The sequence below is a fragment of the Seriola aureovittata genome, chromosome 13, assembly GCF_021018895.1.
Source record: "Seriola aureovittata isolate HTS-2021-v1 ecotype China chromosome 13, ASM2101889v1, whole genome shotgun sequence".
Classification (NCBI taxonomy): Eukaryota; Metazoa; Chordata; class Actinopteri; order Carangiformes; family Carangidae; genus Seriola; species Seriola aureovittata.
In genome coordinates, this window is record NC_079376.1 from 5,842,512 (window position 1) to 5,866,898 (window position 24,387).

General features: G+C 41.2%; 2 protein-coding genes across 6 annotated transcripts in view; both read right to left on the minus strand.

Annotated features, from left to right (window-relative positions):
* Positions 1-1,405: 1,405 nt before the first annotated feature.
* dcaf5 (ddb1 and cul4 associated factor 5) lies at positions 1,406-17,666 on the minus strand. Its single transcript, XM_056394323.1, has 9 exons — positions 17,204-17,666; positions 15,171-15,314; positions 14,441-14,477; positions 14,194-14,333; positions 13,002-13,131; positions 10,697-10,910; positions 7,055-7,121; positions 5,927-6,054; positions 1,406-4,326 (listed from the first exon to the last, which is right to left on the minus strand). Exons 1-9 carry the CDS (start codon positions 17,409-17,411, stop codon positions 2,986-2,988), a joined length of 2,409 nt encoding a protein of 802 aa, XP_056250298.1. The 5' UTR covers positions 17,412-17,666; the 3' UTR covers positions 1,406-2,985.
* A 1,679-nt stretch (positions 17,667-19,345) lies between these two features.
* Positions 19,346-24,387, minus strand: part of pacs2 (phosphofurin acidic cluster sorting protein 2) — a 62,336-nt gene continuing 57,294 nt past the window's right edge. For all 5 annotated transcript variants that reach the window (XM_056394319.1, XM_056394320.1, XM_056394321.1 and 2 more), the window contains 4 exons: positions 24,025-24,160; positions 23,200-23,420; positions 22,703-22,816; positions 19,346-22,065 (listed from right to left, as the gene is read on the minus strand). In XM_056394319.1, coding sequence (XP_056250294.1) covers positions 21,947-22,065; positions 22,703-22,816; positions 23,200-23,420; positions 24,025-24,160 — 590 coding nt within the window. In that variant the 3' untranslated portion in view covers positions 19,346-21,946. The remainder of the gene's footprint in view (positions 22,066-22,702; positions 22,817-23,199; positions 23,421-24,024; positions 24,161-24,387) is intronic.

Here is a 24,387-nt window from a genome sequence, read left to right on the forward strand (position 1 = left end):
TGACCTACAGTATGAGGGAGGGAAAGAGCACACACAACCAGTTAACCTTCCCTGAATAAATACAGATAAAAAAATTTTAAAAAAAAAAGGCTATTGTAAGTTCACTAATGGGAGCCATTCTCTTCTAACGTGACCAGACAAACACACTTGAGCTCTGTGTGTGTGGTGGCTGTAAAACAAAATGTGACTCAGTTCTTTCAGTGAAGTAGTAAAATTCAACCCTACACGATTTTGATTGATGTCACAGCTGCGAAACTATGTGCTGCTAAAGGTGCCGACTCTCCTGTACACCCCTGCATCTGTAGCCTGTAATTAATCATTAAGCCATATTCAGCTCAGCAGGCACGCTGCAGTCAAAATGTAAACAACTCCAAAGCATACAATATCCCTATTTAAAAACGCGTCCCAGGGGAGGCATGGGGGTTAAACGAAGGGTGTCTACTTCCTGCAGATAAGTGACAACCGCACTGAGAAGTTTTAGAAGTAGAGGAAATTATTTTGACAAGAGAGCTGCACAAACAACTCGATAACCCTCAACTACACGTCTGCCCGCCCTCAGATTAACTCTCCACCGCCAGCTCGTGAGGCCGTGATGCCGTGGGTTGTGTTTTTCTTTTGTAATCTTTCCCGCCAAGGGCTGGCGTGCCCTCTGAGTAAAGTCTGCTTTGTCTAGCAGGAGGACCGCCGTCGTTCAAGTGGAGACAGGAGACAACGGGCATGGCAGCTTCCTCAGAAAGCAATGACATCATGTGATTCGTGGACAATCATTACACTGTTGGTGAATCTGAGGAGGTGCGGCAGTTTCTCTGCTGAAAAGTCACTCATCCATTTATGGTTATTCGCCACATGACGGCCCAATATCCTGTCTTTTTAATTAATACAGAACTTTTTCTGCCTTTGCTGTGCTTTCACTTTTAAATGTTCTTGACATCTGCCTGTATGATGAGAGTTTAATGACAAACTGACAGGATCCAAACAGTGGATATCACGGCCGCAGCTACTATTGATAAAAGGGAGGTCATGTTTTTTTCCACAGTTAAAAGATTAAACATGGTGGCGTTCAATCAGTTGATTCCATCATTTCTATATGAAACATATTCAAACTTGATTACTTAACAAAATAACAAAATAACATAGAATAGCACATCTGGAGCGTTTAGAGAAGTTTTCAAACATCATTTAGACCAATATGTTGCTGTATGACAAAATAAAAATAAAACAAATTGCTTCGTCTCTGGAGGACATGTTCGTAAACTTAACTGTTGTTGAACATTATCATTGCTGATAGTTTTGTATCAGCTTAGGGCAAGAAGTGCAACTGCAAGGAGCCTTAGACTGCTCAGGAAAATTATCTTTAAAGCTACTAAGCATAGAAAATAGCTGAAGTCAAAATAAGAGCTTTAAGTTGTACACGTAATATTTAAAGTTTATTCTTGAGTTTGGAAACAGTAGTTGACAAAACAAGGTCATATATCACACGGTCTTCCTCCGCAGACGGGGTTTTGTCCAGTTGTTAAGTCACTGTAGATTCTAAAAATCACATTTTTCTCATGATGATGTTGTTTTGTCAAAGTGTAGTTCTGTGAAGAATGAACTTTCAATGCCAATATTTAACCAGTTTGGAAGAGAGGTCCTGAAACGTGAACATCTACGTATAACTCCATTATATCTGAGCAAAAAGATCAGAGGATGTGACTGAAAGCTGGAGAAAAGCTACTAAATGGACCTTGCTTGCTTTGTCACCTGCTTTCAACACATTTTTCAAGAGACTTCGGAACTGTATTTTCCTTATAGTATCCGTGTAGTTGTTTTAAATGAAGGACATGAACTATTTGTAATGAAACTCTCTCTGACATTTTGATCAAATGTTGTGATTCTGAGTGACGTTAATGTTTTAATTCAGAGTCAGACTGATGACAACAGCTGTGACTGTTCTCCTACTGAAAGCACAGACGGCCTTTTGGTTCAGTCAATAACATATTCTCCTCTGGTGGAAACCGGTTGCTCAGGGTCACGGCCGGATGAACAGGCTTCACGTTTATTTCACAGGAGAGTTGACTGTTGCCACGGCAACTTGGTTTAGTACTTGGTACCCGGAGGACTCAAAATCTGCAATAAAACGTTTCATCGTTTCAGATGGACTTATGATAGAATATGTAAAAACTTTTTCTCCAAACAAACCGAACTCTGAATGAGCAAAAGCTCAGGAAGACGTTGTGGCATTGTCACTGGAGAACAAATTATTCTTTAATTGCAAGAAAACAAAAGCGAGCTGACTTGTAATGGTTCCCAAGGGCTGGATAATGAGACAAAAAAAACAAAACAATCGGTAGAGACACTGAAAGCATCATTTCAATGCACAGCTTAAACAAATGGTACTCCTCAGGATTTCTATGGAGACACAGTCAATTCTTCGGGCACCCTGAAGGAGTCTCGGCGGAGAATCTCGTAAAAAATGAGAATAAGCCCTATCAGATTAACACTCAGTGTGAAACTGTAGAAATTAAAACGCTGCAAAGCCTTTGTCCTCCATAAGACCTTTTTTTTTTCTTTTTTCTTTTTTTTGTTGTGGTTGGAGGCGCTCCAAATCCTGGGTGGAGCTTTCTGCAACAACCAGAGCGTGACTGAGAAAGAAACACTGATTCTGCATGAAAGTAAATGAGTAGCTGTTGCATTTCACTTAAAATACCATTGTTATCAACAATATTTACCTTATGTTTTATATTTCCCATCTTTTAATGTCATCTGTGGTTTGACCTGAAGAACGATGACAAGGTCGAAATCATTTGTTCTGCAACAAAAATTAACCACACTTTCTTTTTTTAGCTGCTTAACGTCTTCTGCTCTTGAGCAGTGCAAGCTCATGTGTCACACGACAACAAGACGCAAAATGAAAAAGCTGAGTTGCAAAAACCCATAGAAAACCCACTTTCTAAATGAAGTCTGTTAACAAATGATGTCGTCCTCAGATGAAGAGATGTGTTATTATGTTTTTAACTTCTTTTCTGAGGGTGAGGACCCTGATTCTCCCTCCTCTGATCCCACATGAGTCCGTTTCAGAGCGCTCTGTGCTGGGCCTCTTTCTCTCCGTGGCCGGGCGTCTTCAGGTGTGACACCAGTCTCTCCCTCTGAGTCTGAGGAGACATAGAGGTTCTCGCTCACGTATGACGCCACAGTCCGGTGCTGCCCGTTCACTCCGGGGCTACGTCGTCGGCTCTGGGAGTTACTGTCTGCAGCTGCTGAGCTGCTGCACGCCTCTCCGCTGTCAGAGCTGTCTAGAGCCGGCTCTGTGGCAGCCCTCCCTTCAGTCCTGTGTCTGTCCAGCGACTGAAGAGACGCAGCTGGACGTCTTTCCAGCTCAGTCCTGTCACTCCCTTCCTCGTTCTCTTGGCTCTCGGGGGACATTACTGGGCTCGAACACACAAAGTCAGAAGGGCTCAGACATTTTTCCTCTTCTCCGGCGCCGCCAGTTTGGGGCTTGATTTGGAGAGAGTTCTGTTCCTCGCCTGATGAGGAGGAAGACAGGTCATCGATTGAGATTGACGGGTAACTGCAGGAGTCAATAGCTGAAAATAAAGCCTGCACAGACTCGGGTCGATCCCCGGCTCTGGAGACCACATGCATGCGTCGTCGCCTCATGACATTGCGCCGCCTCACCGCGCTGCGCCGCTCCTCGTCATCGCTGCTGGAGCTGGAAGTGGAGGTGGAAGAGCTGGAGGCTCCAGCAGGAAGCGAAGGGGAGGAGGCGGGGCTGGACAGCGTGGAGTTGTCCCTGGGGCTCGGGGAGCGAGGGCGGGGCATGGGGTCAAGCCAAAACTCGCTCGAGTCAGAGTCTTCGTTCACCTGAAAGCCAGACTGATGCCGCTGATGCCTGCTACGTCGCCTGGGCCGCTCCTCCCCCTCCGCCCTGGCTTGCTCCTCCCCTCCTGAGGCGTCAGGTCCAGCCAGAGAGGAGGAGGACGAGTTGTCAGAGTCACTGTGGTGACCGGCGGTCGCGGTCGTGGTCGTGGTTGTGGCTGGAACCGTTGGTGTGGCCCGCGTAGTGCGGCGTCCACGCGCGTGGAGCTGCATGATGGCCTCCTCGCTCAGGTCACTGTCAGAGTCTGAACTCCACCCCTCGATCTCTCGACGCACCAACGAATCAAAGAACGCCATCATGCGCGGGTCCTCCTGGATGGACTGGCTGACGTAGTCATGGGACAGACCGCTGCCGCTGTTCAGCACCAGGCTGATGTACTCCTCATGGGTGTAGAGGCTGCGGGATTTGTCCTCCACGCGGCCCTCCAGGTCACCCAGACTGTCAGGCTGCTGGTAGGGACTCCACACCTACAAACACGAGGGAGAAGTGGGGTGGAGGAATGAAGGAAAAGAAAGATGAGGAGATAAAAGAAAAGAAAAAGGAAAGATTTAAAAGGTAGGAAAGATGGGAAGGCAGAATGACAGAATGACAAATGGATGGAGAAACAATGAGGAGCCAGGAGGAGAGCGGAGTGGCCCCCGATTCCCTGTTATTGATAGTCTCACTGCAGAACACCTGGGCCTGTATCACCTTTCACTCTGTACAGTAAAATGTTCAAAACACAGAGCTTGTGTTACTGTACTGACAGAAAAGAAACTGCAGTGATTGTCAATGTCAATGAGAACAGTTCTTCTAACGAATGGTATTTTTTTAAAACAATATTTATGTGGACTTAATTATTCAAATTAAAAAACACTAATTTTAATAACCTTAAAAAACATCCTGCTGCTTCATTTAGCAACTAAAACACATTTGTTTCATATATTTGTACAAATATATCCACTGAGATGAAGCACAGGCAGGATGACAGAAAGCTGAATACTGGAAAGAAATTGCCTTTATGATGATTCATATTAGGTGTCTTCAGTCATTAAACAGGCTACGGTCTGCAGAGTGGATGTCTAATGGAAGTTGGCATACTATCATGGAAACATGGCAACAAGTATTAGATGTTAATAAGCTGATGTTGAGCCCGTAACATTTTGAGCTGTCGAGCTGAACTGATAGAAAAGATCGACCGAGGGGAGCGGACTGCTGCACTGATACGAGGAAATATTAGCAAAACAGCACGTGTTGTGTTTCCATGAGAACAGGCGAAAAAAATAAAAAAATAAAAAAATAAATTACGACTGATGATGTGAAACCGAGTCAGTCAGAAATTGTTGAGACATGAGCTTCAGATGCTGCCTGGTTTATTCATGAGGTCAGGACCGGGACAGAACAGTGACTCAGACAGCCGGCAATGAATGAGACTAATAATACAGGAATCCAGCTGCTGTGTGCTTCCATTGTTATTCAAACAGCGTAAAATCTTAATGTTGTGAGTGTGTGTGTGAGTGTGTGTGTGTCTGAGTGTGGGGTTTTTTCTTTAAAGTCAACAGATCAAAACAAACATCTTGAAAAGAACAAGATTTTTACCACATGTATTATATCAAGATCCAGTTTTTCTTATTTTAACTACAAAATAAAACTTTAATGCTTCTACAGCTATTTGTGTTTGATTGAGGCTCTATCATTAAGCCGCTGAGACTTTAGAAAGGCAGAGTCTGGTTTCAGAAACACGGTATCCGTCACTCCATGACCCGCTTTTTTTCGTGAAAACTGACCGACTTCATCCGTTACAGACGACAGTCACTGATCGAGGAAATCCATCTTTTTTTTTTCCTTGCCCGCCCCACAGAGGAAGTCGGAGCTCAATCAGTTACTGTGCAGTGTCACTCGAGATGAATGTCTCACTTAAGGGCCCGTCTGCTGTCTCAACAACTGAGGTCACGCAGACTCCAATGCCGGACGGTCCACTTACAGAACAATTCCTCTAACCACTTCATCATCCTGCTGCGGCTGCAGACAGATTTACCTCTCTGTAAAACACAGATTTCTTTACCATCTTGATGCTCCTTTACTCACCTTGATGACTTTCTCCACGCCGGAGGAGCAGATCATGTAGGTGTGAGGGTTGAAGCGGACCTGGTTCACTATGGAGCGGTGACCCTTCAGGACCATGAAAGCCCCGTTCACCACACGACCAGGGCCTCCTTAAATAAAAGGAAAAACACAACACGGGTTTCTTGATGTGACACAGGCAGATATAATACATAAGCTCAGGGTCACAGAGATGGAAGACACTGACAATGATTCATTAAAACAAACACATTCAGCTGTAAAAGCCACAATCATTCAATCTGCTTCTGGACCTTAGAAGACATGAAAATACGGCATGAGAAATACAACCGTCGTAACAGCAGTAATGTAATCCTCATAATATGCCATTAGTCTGACACCAAATAGGCCCAGTGCACATATTTTCTGTGTGAGTAACACGAGGGAAAATGAAATCCATAAATGTGTCATGTGGTGCCACGGAGCTACAAACAACCTCATTCTTGGATTATTGCATTTTGGGGATTTTCTTCCCAGAGTAATTAGAACTAATAGACTTGATTCTTAGTTTTGAGTTGGTTTGAGCAGGTGGAAACTTTCAAACTCAAGAAGAAAAAATAAAAAATCTGTGCAGTGTAACACAAGTGAGAATTGAACCTGAGCTGAGACTTCAAAATGGAAAAAGTATCGTGTCTGGAAAGTGTATTGTGACCAAACGGAGGGCGAACAACAGTGCGGGTTGAAGCTCTTCTATAAAGAGCACAGAGAAGTCTGTTGTGTTTACGATTGTGGTTAAAAGCTACAACAACTGAAATCAGGTTTGTTTTGACTTCCCTGACGCCACTGAAATCTGTAACCTTGCAGTTTAAAAAAGGGTCACAAAAACAAGCTCCTTCAAAGTCACGATGCGTTCACTGACCAGCGCTGCTTCGCCGATGACGACCAGTGTGAACTTAAACAAACCAAATACACAAAGAAGAACGAAATGTTCCACTGTTGCCAAGAACAGACAAAGGAAAATTTACTATCTCATCTTGGGAACCAGATGCTTCTTTTGTCGCATGGAGATGCACAAAATTAAGGTAAATCACTTCCTTCACATCAACATTCAGACACATAAATACACAGTCGGCGAGGACAGATTCAGTAACGCACCTGCTTCTGGATCCTTTGGGATTTTCCACATGTAGAGGTTGAAGTCGTCCGACCCAGACAAGATGTACTGAGGGGTCAAACAGAGGGATTTTAGAGAGAGGAAATCTTTATATATCCGTATACAGAGAGACAGACCCCCGAGGGGGGAGGGGTGGAGTTCAATGTATAATCGCTGTGTCTCATAATGTGCGATCAAACACGCTCTTGACATGACATGACGGTGTGACCCTAACACAGCTCCTGCTCCTCCACTGAACTTCTATTAGACTTTGTAAACAGATGGTTCCACTTAAAGCTGTCACTTAAGGTAAGTTTTGACACAGCCAGAGCGAGGGATGTTCTTTGTTCTTATAAATGCATACGTCCTGAAGCGATGGGTGGGGAAAAACTAGAATTACCACCTCGCCGTTGTGTGCCTCCGGCTAACCAATCATGTTACACACCTAGTGAAGACTCAAGAACAATTAAATAAAGAGGTATTCTGTCATAGTTAGCATATTAAATCTTGGGTTATGGCCCACTGACCTTGACCTTCCTTGAGTTTATTAGCTCGAATCATTAGCTGGTTACACAGTGGACGTTCACAAGCTTTAAAATACAAATATTTCATGTGAAAAAAATATGTTGTCCCGTCTCTTCCCCTCCTCTGTTCTTTCCTTTCTTCTAGCATATTTCCTTACTGTTTGTCAAGTATTATTTTACCATCTGGCGGCACATTTTTTTTCAAGTCATTAGCGTTTGTTTCTAGGCGCTGTCTTGTGCTGCTGGTTTCCTGACGTTGAGTAAAGTTGTGTAGTATTTTTGTGGCAACGATTTAAACAAATGTCTTCAATTTCCCTCTGTAAATATTCTGCTGGTCTCTGTAGGTACATTTGTCTTTCAACTTCACTTTTCTACCCCATATTCTAGACGTTTTTTGTTTTTTTTCCCCCATTTTGTGAAAAATAGCAATCCTCATGTCCTCATCTAAACGGCGACCTACATAAAAACACTCTGCGGCGCTGAAAAATCATTATTCCTCAGACGCAGACTGTAACTGGGATCGGTTTTAGCTCGAGGGGCACGTGAACACACCGTGAACAGAACACCTGTGTGCTCCGCCTCAGGTTCCCAGGGGACACGTCAAGGAGGAATGTCACACCCGTAACGCCCTCCCTCTTTCCTTTCCATCAATTTCCTCTGGTGAGTGGCCACTCTGCGGCTCTGCTCCCACACCAGCCTGAGAAAATCCTCTAATACTTGTGGTTGTGCGTCTGTATGCGGAGGTTTTCTGAGAAGTGGAGTGCTGTGAGATGAGGCTCCTGATTTAACACGTGAAATCATCTGGTCATGTGATATGGTTTCTCCAAGGCCTCCTTTTCTCAACTGTGCTCTATTACTACACCCAACACCCAACACCCCCCCCCTACACACACACACACACACATACACACACACACACAATAAAAGTATAGACATAAATGTATGTGCAGTATGTCAAGGGAGTACAAATGGGTGGTGTGAATTAAATTATCACAAGATACACAGTCAGTTTATATGGAAATATATTGTAATACACTGTAGAACATTTTCTAAAGAATCGCTCACTGGAAACATAAAATAATATATAGATGTGTCTGTTTGGCTCATTCTGTTAATTAAATATCTGACAAATCAAAGCATTTCATCACACTGATCCAAGAATCATAAAAACACCAACGTTCCCATAAAGCAATCCTGTTCATCGAGTTACATATATCACCTACAAAGGTTCATTTCAACCAGATATATTGATGACGTTTTATTAAATGTCTTCTGCAGCTTTGCAATACAACAGTCATTATTAAATCAATAATAAATATGTAAAAGTAACTCAATACCAGGCTGAAAAGCAGTGTTTCAGAGTCCGTTGCACCTCTGACCACACCAAGCATCACTGCGGGGTGTGGATGGATGAGGTCAGACATGTGCTCTGTTTCATCTCTAACCAAAACCACTGGTGATGTCACAGCGTACCGACACACCCTGCAAGTACATTTCTACATCACTGCCACAAGGTGAGAAGTTTAAACCACTTTAAGTTCAACCCTCGACCTTCAGCGGCTTCAGATGATCTGAGCAACGTCCAGCTCATCATTTCATCATCCACATCCGCACACTGGACTTGCACATGTTGACTAACTATCATTATCTAATCTGACTCATCCCTCCCAAAGCCTCTCCCACAACTTGCAAAAGAACATTCGTTAATAAAACATTAGGCCGTTTGAAGTAGTTTGCCCGGAGGTCCAGTAGAGGGAGCTCTTAGAAACAGCTCAACCTGTTGCCGCCCGATCGACCTATCAGTAAACTAAGCTAATAAATAAAAATAAGAGGAGGACACTTGTTGGACAAAGCTGTGTTGATTGGATCGTCGTGTGTGGCAGTATTTTGGGTTTCTTCAATGTAGATGTCAAAATTACCAACAAAGATTCTACATTACTCAACAACATCAGCAGATCAGAGTTCGAATGTGACTTTTTGTGGCAGCTCTGGATGAAAACATTTGAAAGGCAGACGATACGAACACGAATTCAAAAGACTGGAACCATCGCTGCAGAACAAATGCATGTACGTTATTAATGTCTTCTACAGCTGTGAAAGCTTGTTTACATCGGTAGTAAATAGGTCTGTACATTTAATTATTTTCATTTTCATCTTTCAGTCAGATTCAGCGATATAAGTTTATGAATATGCTGTTTGGGCCTTTAACAATGCACATGCACCGATTGCCACACAAGAGCTGAGTGCTGATTATACTGCAACAAGAAACCATGAGGGATGTTAAGCAGTATTTCTTTTCTTATACAATTACATACATGTAAACCTTAAAAATATGAAGTGTTATTACGACACTCAAACACATGTAGGACCCACTGATCAATCAGAGATCAGTGGTCTTGCTCAGAAATCCCTCAGCGATGCAGTTTTTCTGTCCACCTTTGCAGCAGGTGAAGAGATTCACACCGGTGACCTTCCTCCGCAGTCCTGACCTGAGTCTGTGACCTTTAAACCACCGCCTTCACTCATGTAGGGGGAGGATCATCGTTAAGCCTTCGTGAGCTCCACTGACACCCGAGGATAATGTTAACATAATAAACATGACTGTGGGGTGATGTCATGTCTGAGGAGGACCAACGGGACGACTATTGGCTGAGTACAACGGCTTCTGGTGTTCCTCCAACACTCAGAAGTTCCAACTTCAGAGAAGCAACTAATATATTCTATTTTTATTGCTTTTATTGATCCCACATGTTCCCAATATCCCTCTTAAGTTTCATTCTAAGTAACCAGAAAGTCACATAAAACAATATCTCCACTGTTCCACATCGTTTCTATATATATGTACATGTGTCTGTCTGCTCTATCAGAAGCTAAATCACACTCTTGGGTGCAATATATTAAGAAATGCTGCTTTTTATGGCTGCACATGTACATGAAATGGAAATTCTTAGATGTCTTGTGTAACATTTCATACATACTGTGTTTTTCCCTGTATGTAAAGTTGGTAAACCCAATATTTTATAAATGTGTTAACACTTATTTAACCAGGTTTCTAATATATTCTTATAGTAGTAATAGTGGTAACGATAGTTTTAATATTTGATTCATCTGATGACCAACCTGATCTTTGTCCCCGGCGAAGCAGCAGCTTTTCATGGTGCAGGAGTTGAAGTAGCCCTGGTTGTCGAACTGGAAGCTGGGCAGGCGGGAGTGCAGCTCGTAGAGGACGGGCGGCAGGCGGCGGCGCAGCGCCAGCAGCTGCGTTCCGGTGCTGTTGAAGCGAACGCTCATGGCGCTCTGCAGGGACATGCTGCCTCCATAACGCAGCAGCGAGCTGAGAGAACAAGAGGGAAAGAAAATATTATGAACAATATGCACCAATCCTCGCTTTTTAAACGGTCCTATATTGTAGTTAGTGAGATTTCTATAACTTTGTGATGTCACACTCAAAAAGTGTAAAATATGGGACCTTTAAATCTGCCTAAAGTGAGAAGAGCATCCTGCCAAAACTGTGTGTAAGTAATAGATTTGGGGTTAGTTATTGTGTCCATGTCACTGCGAAACATTGTGAACTGAATTATAATGATTCTGCTTTTCATTAGTGGAAAATGATTTATGTAGTTTAGAAGAAGAAAGTTGTTGTGCCATTTATTTATGACTGCATCACAAGGCATAAATGAACAGAGGATGATATTTCCAAAGAAGCTTTGAGAGAAGCTTAAGTGAGATGTTAATAAACTCCATCTCCATCCTTCTTTGAAATTATCAGTTATAAATAATAAAACGAGAGAATTACTGAGTCAAAACATGAGTTTTCTAATACATCTGGATTTAAGTTTGAATTTCTCCCCGACTCCAATAACTAAGAGATCCCTGGTCGACCTCACACACTGGTCAGGCTGGAAAATATGGTTTCTGAGTATTAATGTTCCAGGGTTTTTTGTTTTTTTTCAAATACTCTGAAGCCTTGTGAAGCATTTTACAAAACAAAAAGAATAAATGTCATCCCATAAAAACTCTCTGATTCACCACATAACATCATCAGAAGATCCACTGTAATGTGAACATGTCTGCAGCGTCGCAGATCAAGAAGTATTTCATCAAAGAGGTATTTAATTAAATAAACCTCAGCTGGAAGCTATTTTTACTCTTAATGGTGAACTGAGAGACTTTCTACTGAGTAAGTGTAAACACAACCACATAGCAGAGAAGCAGGGCCAACAGTGGAGGAAGAGAAATGACTCAGTGCTTACTTTTTCTGGACATGCCGTCATTTGTGCTCTAATAACTGAGACCTAAGTTAACCTGAGTATGTGTAAACACACACTCGGCACAACTCAGTGTTTTTTACGGAGTTATTCTATTGATATAAAAACATTAGTTTTTTGCAGTTGGATGAGGAGCAGCGGTGAGGAGTTTAACAGGAGGACAACAGCGCCACCTGCTGGATATGAGCCGGACAAGCAGCGTCACAAGAGCAGAGGAGGATGTTTCGCTCCTCTTGGATTAAACGCATTAAACACTGATCTGTGGTTAACTATCGTGCAACCGCAAAATGATCATGCTGATACAGATCAATAACAAACTGACGGTCCAAAGTTCAAATTAAATATTCTTGAAGTGACAGGAGGGGAGCCAAGTTCTTTAGTAACACACTTAATTCACATGTGCACACTGGATCTTCTCTGTTGTAGAGAAATGACGCAACGACTTTCAGGTGATTTTCTTTTTATAAGTTTGGATTATGTGTTTAACCTTGTAACCTCGTGTTCAATTAGCTGCTTGAATGTTACATTTGCTTACTATTGTTTCAAGATAATTGAAAACAAATAAAAGATCATTAAAACAAATAATGGATAAAATAAAAATGTATATCATATACGAAATCAACATGTACACAATGCACATTAATGCACGGACATAAAAACATTTTCTGACACTTTCTAAATGTCTACAGTGGTTAAATAAACAACTACATACATTTACAAAAGCTCACAATTATTTTAGTCTATTTTACTCCTTCAGTTGTTTTTTACTGTTTTATTATTTTTAATAACACTTATTGTTCTCCATGTTTTTATTATCTCTGTGGTTCATTTTACTGCTGCTGCAATAAATATTAACTTCCCCACGGAGAACTACTAAGTTTCTTATCTTGAATATTGGGCCACGCGTTTATCTCACCTGTAGATGACCTCAGATGCAGTTTTATACACTGAAACTAAAGCGAACGGTGTCAGTTATGTGATGTTGCTGGTATGATGTCGATATGAAATGTCAAGAGATCAGATCTCTCGCCGCTGCTCCAACCCGTTAACATGGACGGCGGAATGAAAACCGAGAGGTTCTGTGACCGTCACACGCGGGTGAGGGAAGCGGTGCGACATGCGTCTACGAGACAGAAAGCAGGGATCAAAAGTCTAACCTGCGGGGTTTGCGGATGTCCCATAATCCAACTCCCTCCTTGGAGTTGGCGGTGGCGAGCAGCCTGGGCTCCACAGGGTTGAACATCACACTGTGGAAGGCCGAGGGGTAGCTGGCCAGGCAGAACGGCTCTACAGGAAGAGAGGTTTAAAAAACAAACAAACAAAAGACATGAGAATTACAATTAACAAAAGTGATGGATCTTTACAGCTGTTTTGGTTTCTCCCAGATTCTCCCAGAAAATCACCTTTTCTGTATTTACAACAGAATTGATAATGAAGCGCCACTTTTAAAACATTCATTTTCACATTCATCCTTTCAGTCTGGGCCTTCACTGCTGTAACGCGCCGACATTAAAAGCCCGCTGGCAGAAATGGAAGAGCAGTTACTACTAATGTATTATTAGGCCAACATGGTCACAAGGAAGGCTTCCAAAATAGAAGGACTTGGACGTCATGCAAGATGATCCACTGCATTTTTAAAGATATCAACGAGTCTCACTAGGTCCGGTCACAAAGTGCTATACACACATTTCAGTCCAACAGAACCACTTAGAAAACACTGTGTGTGTCCGCCTATGAGCAGCTTTTTAATTGCACCGACAGACGAGCTAAGAGAGGGCACGCTGTAGATACAAGCTCTGACTGCGCCTCATAATTATATTATCACTGAGACGACTGCAGAGGTTAATCTTCTTTTTATAGAGTTAATTTTATGGACTGATCCACATCCCTTTTACCAGCCGGAGCACCAATCGTGCAAGTTATTAATTTATCTTCCAGTGCAGGAAATTTGATCAGCTGCAGCCATGTGATTTGAATTTTTTTCTATGACAACTTCTTAATCCATCATAAGCCATCCTGCAGACTTTCAGAAATCATATCCTTGGTGTTTCATTTAGATCTGCAATAAAGCAACTACTCAATGAGCTGAATGAGAGAAAATGAATAAATAACTATTCATCGTTAATGTTGATTGTCTCTGATTCCTGTTTCTCCAGTGAAGATTTGCTTATTTTCTTTGTTTATTATCAGTGTAAGGTGAATATCTTTGGGTTTGGGCTGTTTGTTAGAGACAACATGACATTTAAAAGACATAACGACATCACATACAGAACGGAGGCTCTGAGGATAGAGGGTGTCAATGTCAAGTTCGTGAGTTGTACAAGGAACATACACGGCTCCTCCACTCACCTCCGTGTGGCGGCTCGCGAGTGTCCCAGATAAGAACCCGTCCGTCGTCAGATGAGCTGGCAAACACATTGTCATTCACGGGGCTGACAGACAAGCTGTACACGGCGTCGATGTGCAGGAACACGTTCAGAGTTTCCCTCCTGCAGAAGCAACATTCATCCAAATATTAAATAGTAAATAAACACATTAACAGTTTTTCATGGCTTTAAGTGTAATCAATATGTATTAATCGTGTCATTTTACTCACCTCTCCACATCATGAAGAATCACCTGTTCATCATTTCCTGCAAAACAGTAAACAGAAGAGTTGTGAAGTGTGTTTTTATCTTCAGCCTCGATGCTGAGATGCAAAACAGCCTTTTTCCTCAGGTGTGCAGCAGATAGTGGGGTTTGTTAATTATTTATCGATGAGTTACTAAAGCCTTACAGCACTTTACAGATACTCTAGATTCATTTGCATAGAAGCTAGACAGTGGTCAGTGAGCAGCACTCAACATGTGTCTCCAAAACATTAGAATTCAGCAGCTGCAGCATCATAGAAAACTTTTCTTTTTTCCATCCATAATTTACATTCAACATCAAATATGTGCAATCGATTAACTACAGTTTCTGCAACTACTTAAAGCACATAAAAGTACCAAGCAAACATTTTATCTAGAATCTTAACTAGTCTGTAGTGGATGGTGTCTTCCCAGTCCTGTTTGCCCTCAGATTTATTTATTTATCTTAACATTTATTCCACTGCTCCGCACCTGCAGTGTCTCTAATGTCAGTGCTTTCGGTGTTTGTCATTTGCCGTTCGCTCTGTTGTTTGCTGCACAAAGTTTTCTTATTTAATCAGATTTACCTTTGACCTCCAACCCCCCTCATCCCACTGATAAATCTGCAACAACACTTACATGGTCTAAAAAGAGGAAAAGGTTCTAGTTGTTGTGAAAACGTCAGCAGAGACCAGACAGGGATTTTCTCTCTCTTACCGCCAGAGAAGACCTTTTTGTTGGTGCTGTCGAAGGCCAGGCAGAAGATGTTGGACAGGTGTTCCCCCTTCAGTTTCACAGGCTTGGACCGAGCATGAATGGCTTTCTCCATGTGCCACAGCAGCACCCGGCGATCATCTCCTCCTGCAGACAGGGACAAATGGAGAACAAAAACACTGATGCTCCCTTCACAGATTGGTTCATTTTAATCATTTCTAGAGGCCTGTGGATGTAGAACTACAATTTAGTCTAATAATTTATTAGTGGGTCGACATAACATAAATAAACAATTATTGCAGCAGGTAGTAAAAACAGCTCAGTGGACTGTCGGCTCCCGACTCCCAAACCTGACCAATTACAGCATTTTTATCTAAGATTTTATAATTATTTATTATATTTTCTTTTACAGTTGTATGCAAAAGTTTGAGCAAATGACATATTTTGTTGATTTTTTTTTTTTTAAGTATATTTTTTTGGGCTTTTGTGCCTTTATTGGACAGGATAGTGGAGAGAGACAGGAAATGGGGAGACAGAGAGAGGGGGAATGACATGCAGTAAAGGCCGTCCGATGCGGGACTCGAACCGGGGCCAACTGCAGCGAGGACTGTAGCCTCTACACATGGGGCGCCTGCTTAGACCACTACGCCACACAACGCCCCATTTTGTTGATTTTTGAGGTTAAAAAAGAAGTAAACACAACAATCCTGCAGCAAACAGCCATCAAAAGGAGCCTTTCTTCAAATGTTAAAACAGTTACTTTCATTTCATTAACGTAAAAAACAAAAACAGTGGTGGCATGTGCAAAAGTTTGGCCACCCTACGAAGTCAGCACTTACTGCTCACTAACAGATGTCACAGCCTGCAAACACGTTTTGCAGCCAGTTAAGAATCTTTCTCTTCCTGACTTTTGAATTTTCAGCCTTTTCCTGCCGATTACTTCAAGTTCTGAGATATTTTTAGGCCGTCTTGCACACTCAGCATGTTTAAGATCTACCCACAGACTTCCAGTGATGTTCAGGTGTGTGAGGGCAGCTCACAAAGCTTCAGCTCATGTTCCTTGAAGTGGTTCCTGGTGGATTTTGAGGTCTGCTGAGGATCATTGTCTCATTGTTGAAGCCAGCCTCTTTTCACATTCACTTGCTTGACTGACTCCGGAATATTTCCATCCAGAATTAGCTGATATTTAGTGGAATCCATTCTTCTCTCCGTCGGTGCGATGTTTCCTGTGCCACTGGCTGCCACACAGGCCCAAAGCAGGACATTTCCACCCCCATGTTTAACAGTTGTCAATTGCAGGTGGGGTGGGGGATGGGGTGTGGTGACTAAGTACTGACAAACTTTGCAAACACATGCTATAATTATTGTATAATTTATTTATTATTTATTCTCTTATTTTATGAAATAAGAAGTGTCATTTTTAAATAAAGGCTCTCTGTTAATGTCTGTCTGATACACAGGTTATATTTACTTTTTCCACCTTAAAATTCAAATCAACAAAATGTGTTATTTGCCTGAGACCTTTGCATACAATCTGTGGACTGAAACTGTATATCTTTCAGTCATGGAGGTTGCAGAGTCAATGAGCTGCATCTGCACTGTTTTATTTACCTGGTCAGGTGGAAGCCATGCTCATATGTTTAAGCAAACTGCAGGTCTATTGTGCAAAGCAGACCAAAAATGACAAGCCTCAGGCTGCCACACTAGGCCAGATGATTGTTTTTTAATCCTCTCAGGACATAAATAGCTTTGCGATTCCAGGAGGAAGCCATGATTAGACGCATCGGAGCGGTAAATGTGCGCTTCAGCGGGCACAGGGCTCATGTTATGCACTGACATATGGGACTGGTCCGGGGCTGCTGCTGCCCTCTGAGCCGCTGGCTGTTTGGTTTTGACGTTAGCTAGTTAGCAGGAAAGGCTAGGCTAACTTAGCATAGCCAGGAGGGTTACAGCTGACTGCCTGGCTATGCTAGCGTGTAGCATGCTAACAAATTAAAACAGTGTAAGCTAGGGGAGGGAAGGATTTGTCAACTTACCAGACACCAGCCATTCCCCGCCGTTGTTGGAGAACTCAATGGCGTTGACACAGCCGAAATGTCCGAGCATATCCTTCTTGTAGAGGCTGGTGCAGCCGGCCAGCCTGCGTCTCTGGAATTCCTCCTTCATGAGCGGCTGCCCGGTCAGCTCTCTGCGGGACAGAAAGCCCACCGAGGACCGCATACCGCAGCCCTTCAGCTCCTTCATTTTCAGCACGCAAAAAAAAAAAAAAATTAGAAAAAAAAACAAAAAACAAAATACGACCCGCTTCGCCTTTGTTTTCTCTACTGCAACCTGGACACCTGCTCGTGTTGTTGGGTGGATGTGGTACACGGCTGGGTCTACATTATGGTGGATCCCCCGGTGGCTGCTGATGTCGACGTTGTTTCGTACCTCCTCTGTCCCTCTCGGCAGTCCCGGCAGCAGCTTCCTGCTCCGGCGGAGGATCTCTCTCTCTCCCCCTGTCTGTCACTCAGCATCACCAGAGAGACACGGCTCCACTTACTTCACGTTTACACGCCACAAGCTTCAATTTAGTGTTTCTCCATTTTACTGAACCAGAGCCAAAGCAGTTTCTGCCAGAGGTCTGAAGAGTGAACCCACTGAAATTCACCAATATTTACATTTTTAGGGTCAAACTAAGCTGCAAAATATAAAACTGCATTTTGTGCTACTTTACTTTTACTCCACTACATTTCTTTATACTCAACTACATGTATTTGTCAGCTAATTACTTTATTTTGCTGACTATATGTCTATATGATGCATTGTTATATAGTTGTGTGCAAATAAGTAAATGCAACTTTTGCAGCAAACAGACATTTTTAAAAAAAATTCTTCAAATGTTAATCCACTGGTGGCATGTGCTAAGTCAGTACTTAGTAACTTCCCCTTTGCCAGCTGTTAAGTAGGTGGTGAGGAAACTTTGGGTTGTATGACATAAGTTGCACAGGAAACACTGCACAGATAGCAAGAATAATCAGACACAAGCTGAAGCTTTTGGAGCTGCCCTCACCCAAACGTAAATGTAATATGCACAAATACTGAATTTCCAATATACAGCTTTATTTTATATGCACATATATGTAAAACTTATATATGACACCTATTAAAAATTGGAACAATTGTATGTATTGATTATGTATTATCTATCTATCTATCTATATGTGTATATATATACAAATATATACATTTATGTATGTATGCTTATATTGTAGACAGATGTTACTTTCTGAGAGTGTGAAGTTAGAAATGTTGAAAATTAATGAAGAAAAAGAAGAACATATATAAACAAAGAGATTTTTTTTAACATGTATGTTGTTTAATAAACTTGCATAAATAAATTAATATAATGTTAACACATGTTAACACATAATTTTTACATAGAAAACATGTGTTCTATGTAAAAGTTCATCACATAGATATTTTTTATATATATACATAGACAAATTTTACTATGAGCATTTCATATAAATAAACTTATATCTTCATATATCCAGAGGATGTATATATGTGATAATAATATATATCTCCTTATAATTGACATTTATGGCAACATCAGTCTTGATATAGGGACATATATGTCACACATTACATTTCTGTATGGGCACAGTCCTCTCACCTGAAGATCTGTGAAAGTCTGTATGTAGATCTTAAACATGCTGAGTGTGCGAGGCAGCTTAAATTTTTTTATGAGATCTGCAGGAAGTTCAAAAACCAGGAAGAAAAACACTAACCGCCTACGAAAAGAAAGGTTTGCAAGAGTGATGTCTGCCAAAGGTGGGTTGGGCTAACCAGTACAGTCAGTGAATAAATAAATACATTCATAAATTGTCCTTGTGTATGTAAAAAGAGAGAAAAGAGAAGGGTTTTTGTTTGTGTTTTGTTTTGTTTTTTTGCCACTCAGATTTTTAGATTCTCATATAAAACATGTCGGAAAAATTGTAATAAAAAGGTTGTTGAAAAAATAAAAACAAAAGGAAGTGTGACAGATTTAATGAAAATATGAATAATTTTGTTTTTAATGGTTGTCTTTTTTCATGTTACCCTCACTGGCTGGAGTTCAAATGACTAAATCACCTTTTTTCATCTAATTCTTGAGTAGGAAACAGATTGTAGTAACTCACACATGGACAGAAAAGTACATTTTAGTGTGTATAGTAGTTTTATTACTCCCAGTTTTTGGGATTACAGTGGTAGTCTTTAGGGGAACTTTCAGTTTCAACAAGCCTTTCTCTGAGACAACATGAAAAACCAAAAATAACATCTAGAACATCTTCTATATAGAGAAACAAATAGTATGCTCAACATGAACGGACTGTAGTGTTGTTTTAATTCATCCAAACCTGTGTTTAGAGAGTCAACTGGCCAGAGTGTGATTTTCCCTCCCTCCAATGAACAGGCTTGACTGTAAAGATCAATGCACTGTATTGAGATATTTTTGTTGTTGTTGGACTAGAATCAGCACCATGTTAGCCAGGGACATATCCATTTATATTGATCTGTCAAAATGAAGCAATTTAGGCACTTATCAAGAAATTGGCAAAGGTTATGATGAAACTGCTACTGAAAGAAATTGTATAAGCAAAATACTTTTTTTTTAGTGTATGCTTAATAGTCAGCTAAAGATTGAGCAAAAATCTACTGACAGAACTTTTTTTTCTTGAAATGTTAACATCACATACTGTACACGTTCTAGGCTAACCTTACAGAATATTAAACTAAAACCTAACATAGTCCAACGAGGCTTCACACTGAGCGTAAAGTGATATTAAACAGCACTGAGAAAGATACAGATGCTTGGTTTACTTTGCATATCGACTATATACCATGTCGCCACTGCTTGTGCTGTTGTTGACCTCAGGTATAATGACAGATGCAGTGTCTCTATGTGCCTCCGTGAACCACAGTCAGTCGTGCCTGCAGGTCCCCGGGGGCCGGTTTTTACACACTAAAATCTATAATGGACAAACATTTAAAAGTGCTTTACATCAAGGTACCTTCAATACATTCACCTCTACATTATGAAGTCATCTATAATACCACACAGGTAATGAGTGAGCTGCAGTTGATGAGTATTTCCTTTGGCAAAAGTAACGTTTGCTTTCAGCAAAAGATACGGAGTGTGGTGGAGGAGTGTGGGGCTTGAGGAAGAAGAGTTTTCCTAAAAATAAACATTTTAGAAAAAAATTACTTGATACAGAGGAAACACTCTGTAAAATTTGACTCATTTTATTTGTATATAAGCTTAAAGGAACCGTTGTTATTTACTCTCTTGCTGAGATTTAGATGAGAACATTGATACCACTCTCATACCTCCGAGCCAGTTAGCTTAGCTTAGCACAAAGACTGGAAACAGCTTGCCTGGCTCATTAAACAAACAAAATATATAACATGTTAATGTGTTTGTAATTGAGAGATGCTGGTAGGTGTATTTTGTTACTTTTGATTTGTGCCAGGCTAGCTGGTTGCAAGCAGCCGGTTAGCTTAACTTGGTATGAAGACTGGAAACAGTAGAAAAACTGCTAGCATTGCTCTGTCTGAAGGTTAAAAAAAATAATTTTGTGTTAATTCGTACAAAAGTACAATTTCTGTACGAATTAAACAAACGAGAAATAACATTTTATCTAGTGAGCTTTGAAGGTGCTGGTTGGCAGATTTTTTTTTTAATCTTCAGACAGATCCTAGCTGCTTCCCCCTGCTATGCTAAGATAAGCTAGCTGCTAGCTGTAGCTCCCTATACCATACAGATGAGAGAGTTTATCAATATTCTCATCTAGAAAGTGAATAAGCAAATTTCCCAAAACATCAATACATTCCTTTATGTTTGTAGTACCATCTCATCTTGTGCTATGAATCATTTTCTAAAAAGCAGGTGTTTTTTGATTTTATTCTTTTACTTTTTTGGTCTAATTTTTGAGCAAAACTCTTCAAACCTCGAAGCCAAGTCACCAGGAAGAGAAAGTAAAAAAAAGACAGGGGGACTACGTAGAGTGAAAACCACAACTAAGAGTGGTGTGTAATCTTCTAACAGTGCCAGGTTATTATTCAGAATTGCATTCACACAGTATTCAGTCTATTGCACATTAGGACGTCTTCATTTAGTGCAGAGGGCCAAAAGGTCAGGGGCCATTTATTTTTTTCTTCTTCAGGGTTAAGACGACGAATCGGCAACAGTCTCTGAAGTTGAGAATCCAAACTTTCTTCGCCGTGGTTAGAAAATGAGATGACCATCACCTCTTCCACTTCATTACAAGGCAGCTGCTCTTGCTTTTTAATATATATATATTCTTGATTAATTGTGCTGGCCAAGTGCTTGAAACCAACCTCACCAAATAAAAATAAAAACAAAAAACATGATGGCAGAGGGTGAAACCTGGGCACTCGTACAGTATGTCAAAGGTTAGAAGTCATTTCTAATTATTATTTAATTAGGCTTTTTTCTCAAAAGTCTATAAAACATCAGCAGGATTTTTTCTTTTAAAAAGCAGAGTAAAGAAATATTCCCTTGGCAGCCTTGCCTCGAGAAGTTTTTACATAAATAGAAAATTAAAAAAACACGCAAAAGATTAAATAATCGGACAAATGCAACAGTGGAAAGCAGGAGCTTAAATTAAGACAGCAGAATAGAGGAAGTGTGCTGGGGGAAGGTGGGATGGAGGGGGGTTAAAAACGGTTGGCACGAGGGAGAGGGGGGGGGGGGGAGCTGTCCTCTCCTCAGTGTTTCAGTCTCTTAGGTGCTGCTAGTACGGGCCTTTCGTGTGTCCGAAGATCCCGATGGGGAAGTGTTTGACGTGGGAGGACCACTGTGCCGCCAGCTGGAAAAACTTGACGTCGTTCCACTCAACGCCGTCAATCAGCACTGCAGGAGACAAAAAGGCAAAACAAATGGCAATTTTATTTACATTACAGGACTTTTTTTTCCCCCTCAATTAACCGACTGATCATTTAGTCTCTAAAACGGTGACATCTTCAAATTGCTTGTTTTGAACAACCAACAGTCTAAAACCCAAAGACATTCAATTTACAATGATACAAAACACAGAAAAGCAGCAAATATTCACATTTATGAAGCTGGAAATTCTGCTTGTTTGTCACATTTCGCTCAATAAATGACTTAAATAATCAACCAAACAAAATAAAAAGTGTTAGTTAATTTCAAGTTGTTTGTTCACTCAATACACTTAAAAATACCAACACACACCAAATCATGTGTGGACAATATGCTGGTTCACGGTATTGTTTTAAAACTCATATTTGTTATCTTCATCATGATACTTGATCAAGATGTCATGTTATATTGTGTATGAGGGAACTATCTTTTTTTATTGTAACTTTTACCATTGCAACTGTTGCTACTGTTACTGCCAAGTTGATATAGCGACAGACAAACTGCAGACAAAACTGAACAGAAAAACATCAGCGATCTCTCTGAGGACGTCTGGGCCGCTGAGGGAGGGAAGGAAACACCAGGGCAGGAGGTCTGTGTAGAAAATTACCTCTCAGCATGGTCTGCTGGTGCTTGGCAGTGCAGATGAGCCGGCTGATGCCCTCGATCACTTGACTCTTCGACTCCACCTCCTTGTCTTTGCTCTTTTTTGGCAGGAACATGACTGGCAGAAGGGAAGGACAGAGACGCACGCTGCGAGTAAATGAAGGATTCAGAACCTTTTCTGCTCCCTGAGGATTAAGTTGTGATGACATTTGGCCTTTTGGTGCGATGTTTGAGGTCGGACCGGAGAGGAGATTTGATCAGATCACATCCGGTTCTGTGAATGTCCTCTGATGTGATTCATCCACACTTTTTCTCATTTATATCTGTAAATTGCGGCTCAATGACAATGTCCAGATTATATCAACTTTTTAAGAGGTTAATTTTGGGGTTGAACTGTCCCTTTAAGGCTCCCACAGTGATCAGAAAATAATACCACAGTGCACAAATCCCAAGAAACAAGCATGTATCATTCCACCTGTATGACACAGGTGTTCATCTTACCCTTTTTATTCTTCTCCTTGGTCACCACTGTCATGGACATGGTGGGCTGGGTGCTCGGCTCAGCGCCCCCCAGTGGCAGCCGGCTGACCTGCAGCGAGCGGAAATTGCACTTGAGAGTGTTTTTGGAGGAGGAGTCCCGCTTCTCCACGTCTTTCTTCCGTTCTGTTGGAGCCACCCAGTAGTCCACCTGAAGCCCCATCAGCTCCGCCTGACCGACGGAGCTACAGAAAACAAGTCAGTAAAGTTAAAGTGGAAGTACTTTTATTTTGAAATTTAAAAAAAAAATGCATAAACTGAGAGTTAAAGCAGCTAAAACTGAGAATATGTGGAGGAAACAGCACTGTAGCTCAGCAATTACAGAAAAGTCACATTCCCACTCTCATGTATATAGAAAATGTGCTTTTACCTAATTTTCCATCACATAATATAAATATTTTGGAACAATATATACTGAAAATTGTATCAAAGCTTTATTAGTTTTCCCCCCTGGAAGAAAAATCCAATATCATGACACATTAATTTCACATTTGATATTATTTATTCATCTATACATGCTTATACTCTTATAACAAAGAAAAAAACATTTATTTAAATTTAAGAAATGTCAAATTTTTGGAGAACAATCTAGAACTTTTTCTACAACCACTGTATTTTTCTTGCGACAGACTAGTTGTGGTTTAGTGCTTCAGGCTTCTAAACAATTTTCATATTAAAACAGTTTGAGGAGGGAAATCACTTTTCAGGTAACACATACTGTATTAAACCTACGACAACAGGCCACAAGTCGACATTGTTCAGTTTTGAGGACACAAGTCAAAAAGGCACCTGTAAGCGCAGAAGCTGGTGGTGACGGAGGGAGAGGAGGGAGGGGTGGGCGACGCCTCTTTGAGTGCGGGGGATATTTGCGGAGGTGTGGAGGAGAGCAGCGAGGAGCCCAGAGGTGCTGCATCATCAGAGTCTCCTGAGGGAGGAAACGGTACAGAAGGTCATTCTAAAACCAGGGAATAAACTAGTGTTTTGCAGATACACAACTCAAATCTTCCATTCAGACAAAAAAAATGAACAAAAAATGAACAATTCGAATCTCCCTCCATTTGTTTTTTTCCCCGTTTTTGTTTTATTTTACAATTGACAGTTGACAGTGTGGTACACACTATGAAGGCATCCTGTTTTAGATTTTTCTTATTA

What these genes read in the sequence shown, in the direction of transcription:
- dcaf5 (XM_056394323.1), bottom strand. Translation starts at nt 17,411, where the DNA reads ATGAAGGAGCTGAAGGGCTGCGGTATGCGGTCCTCGGTGGGCTTTCTG. An exon ending in CGGGGAATGGCTGGTGTCTG is followed by an intron (nt 15,315 to 17,203) that starts GTAAGTTGACAA and finishes CCCTGTCTGCAG; the next exon opens with GAGGAGATGATCGCCGGGTG. An exon ending in TCGCCGGGGACAAAGATCAG is followed by an intron (nt 7,122 to 10,696) that starts GTTGGTCATCAG and finishes TTGACCCCTCAG; the next exon opens with TACATCTTGTCTGGGTCGGA.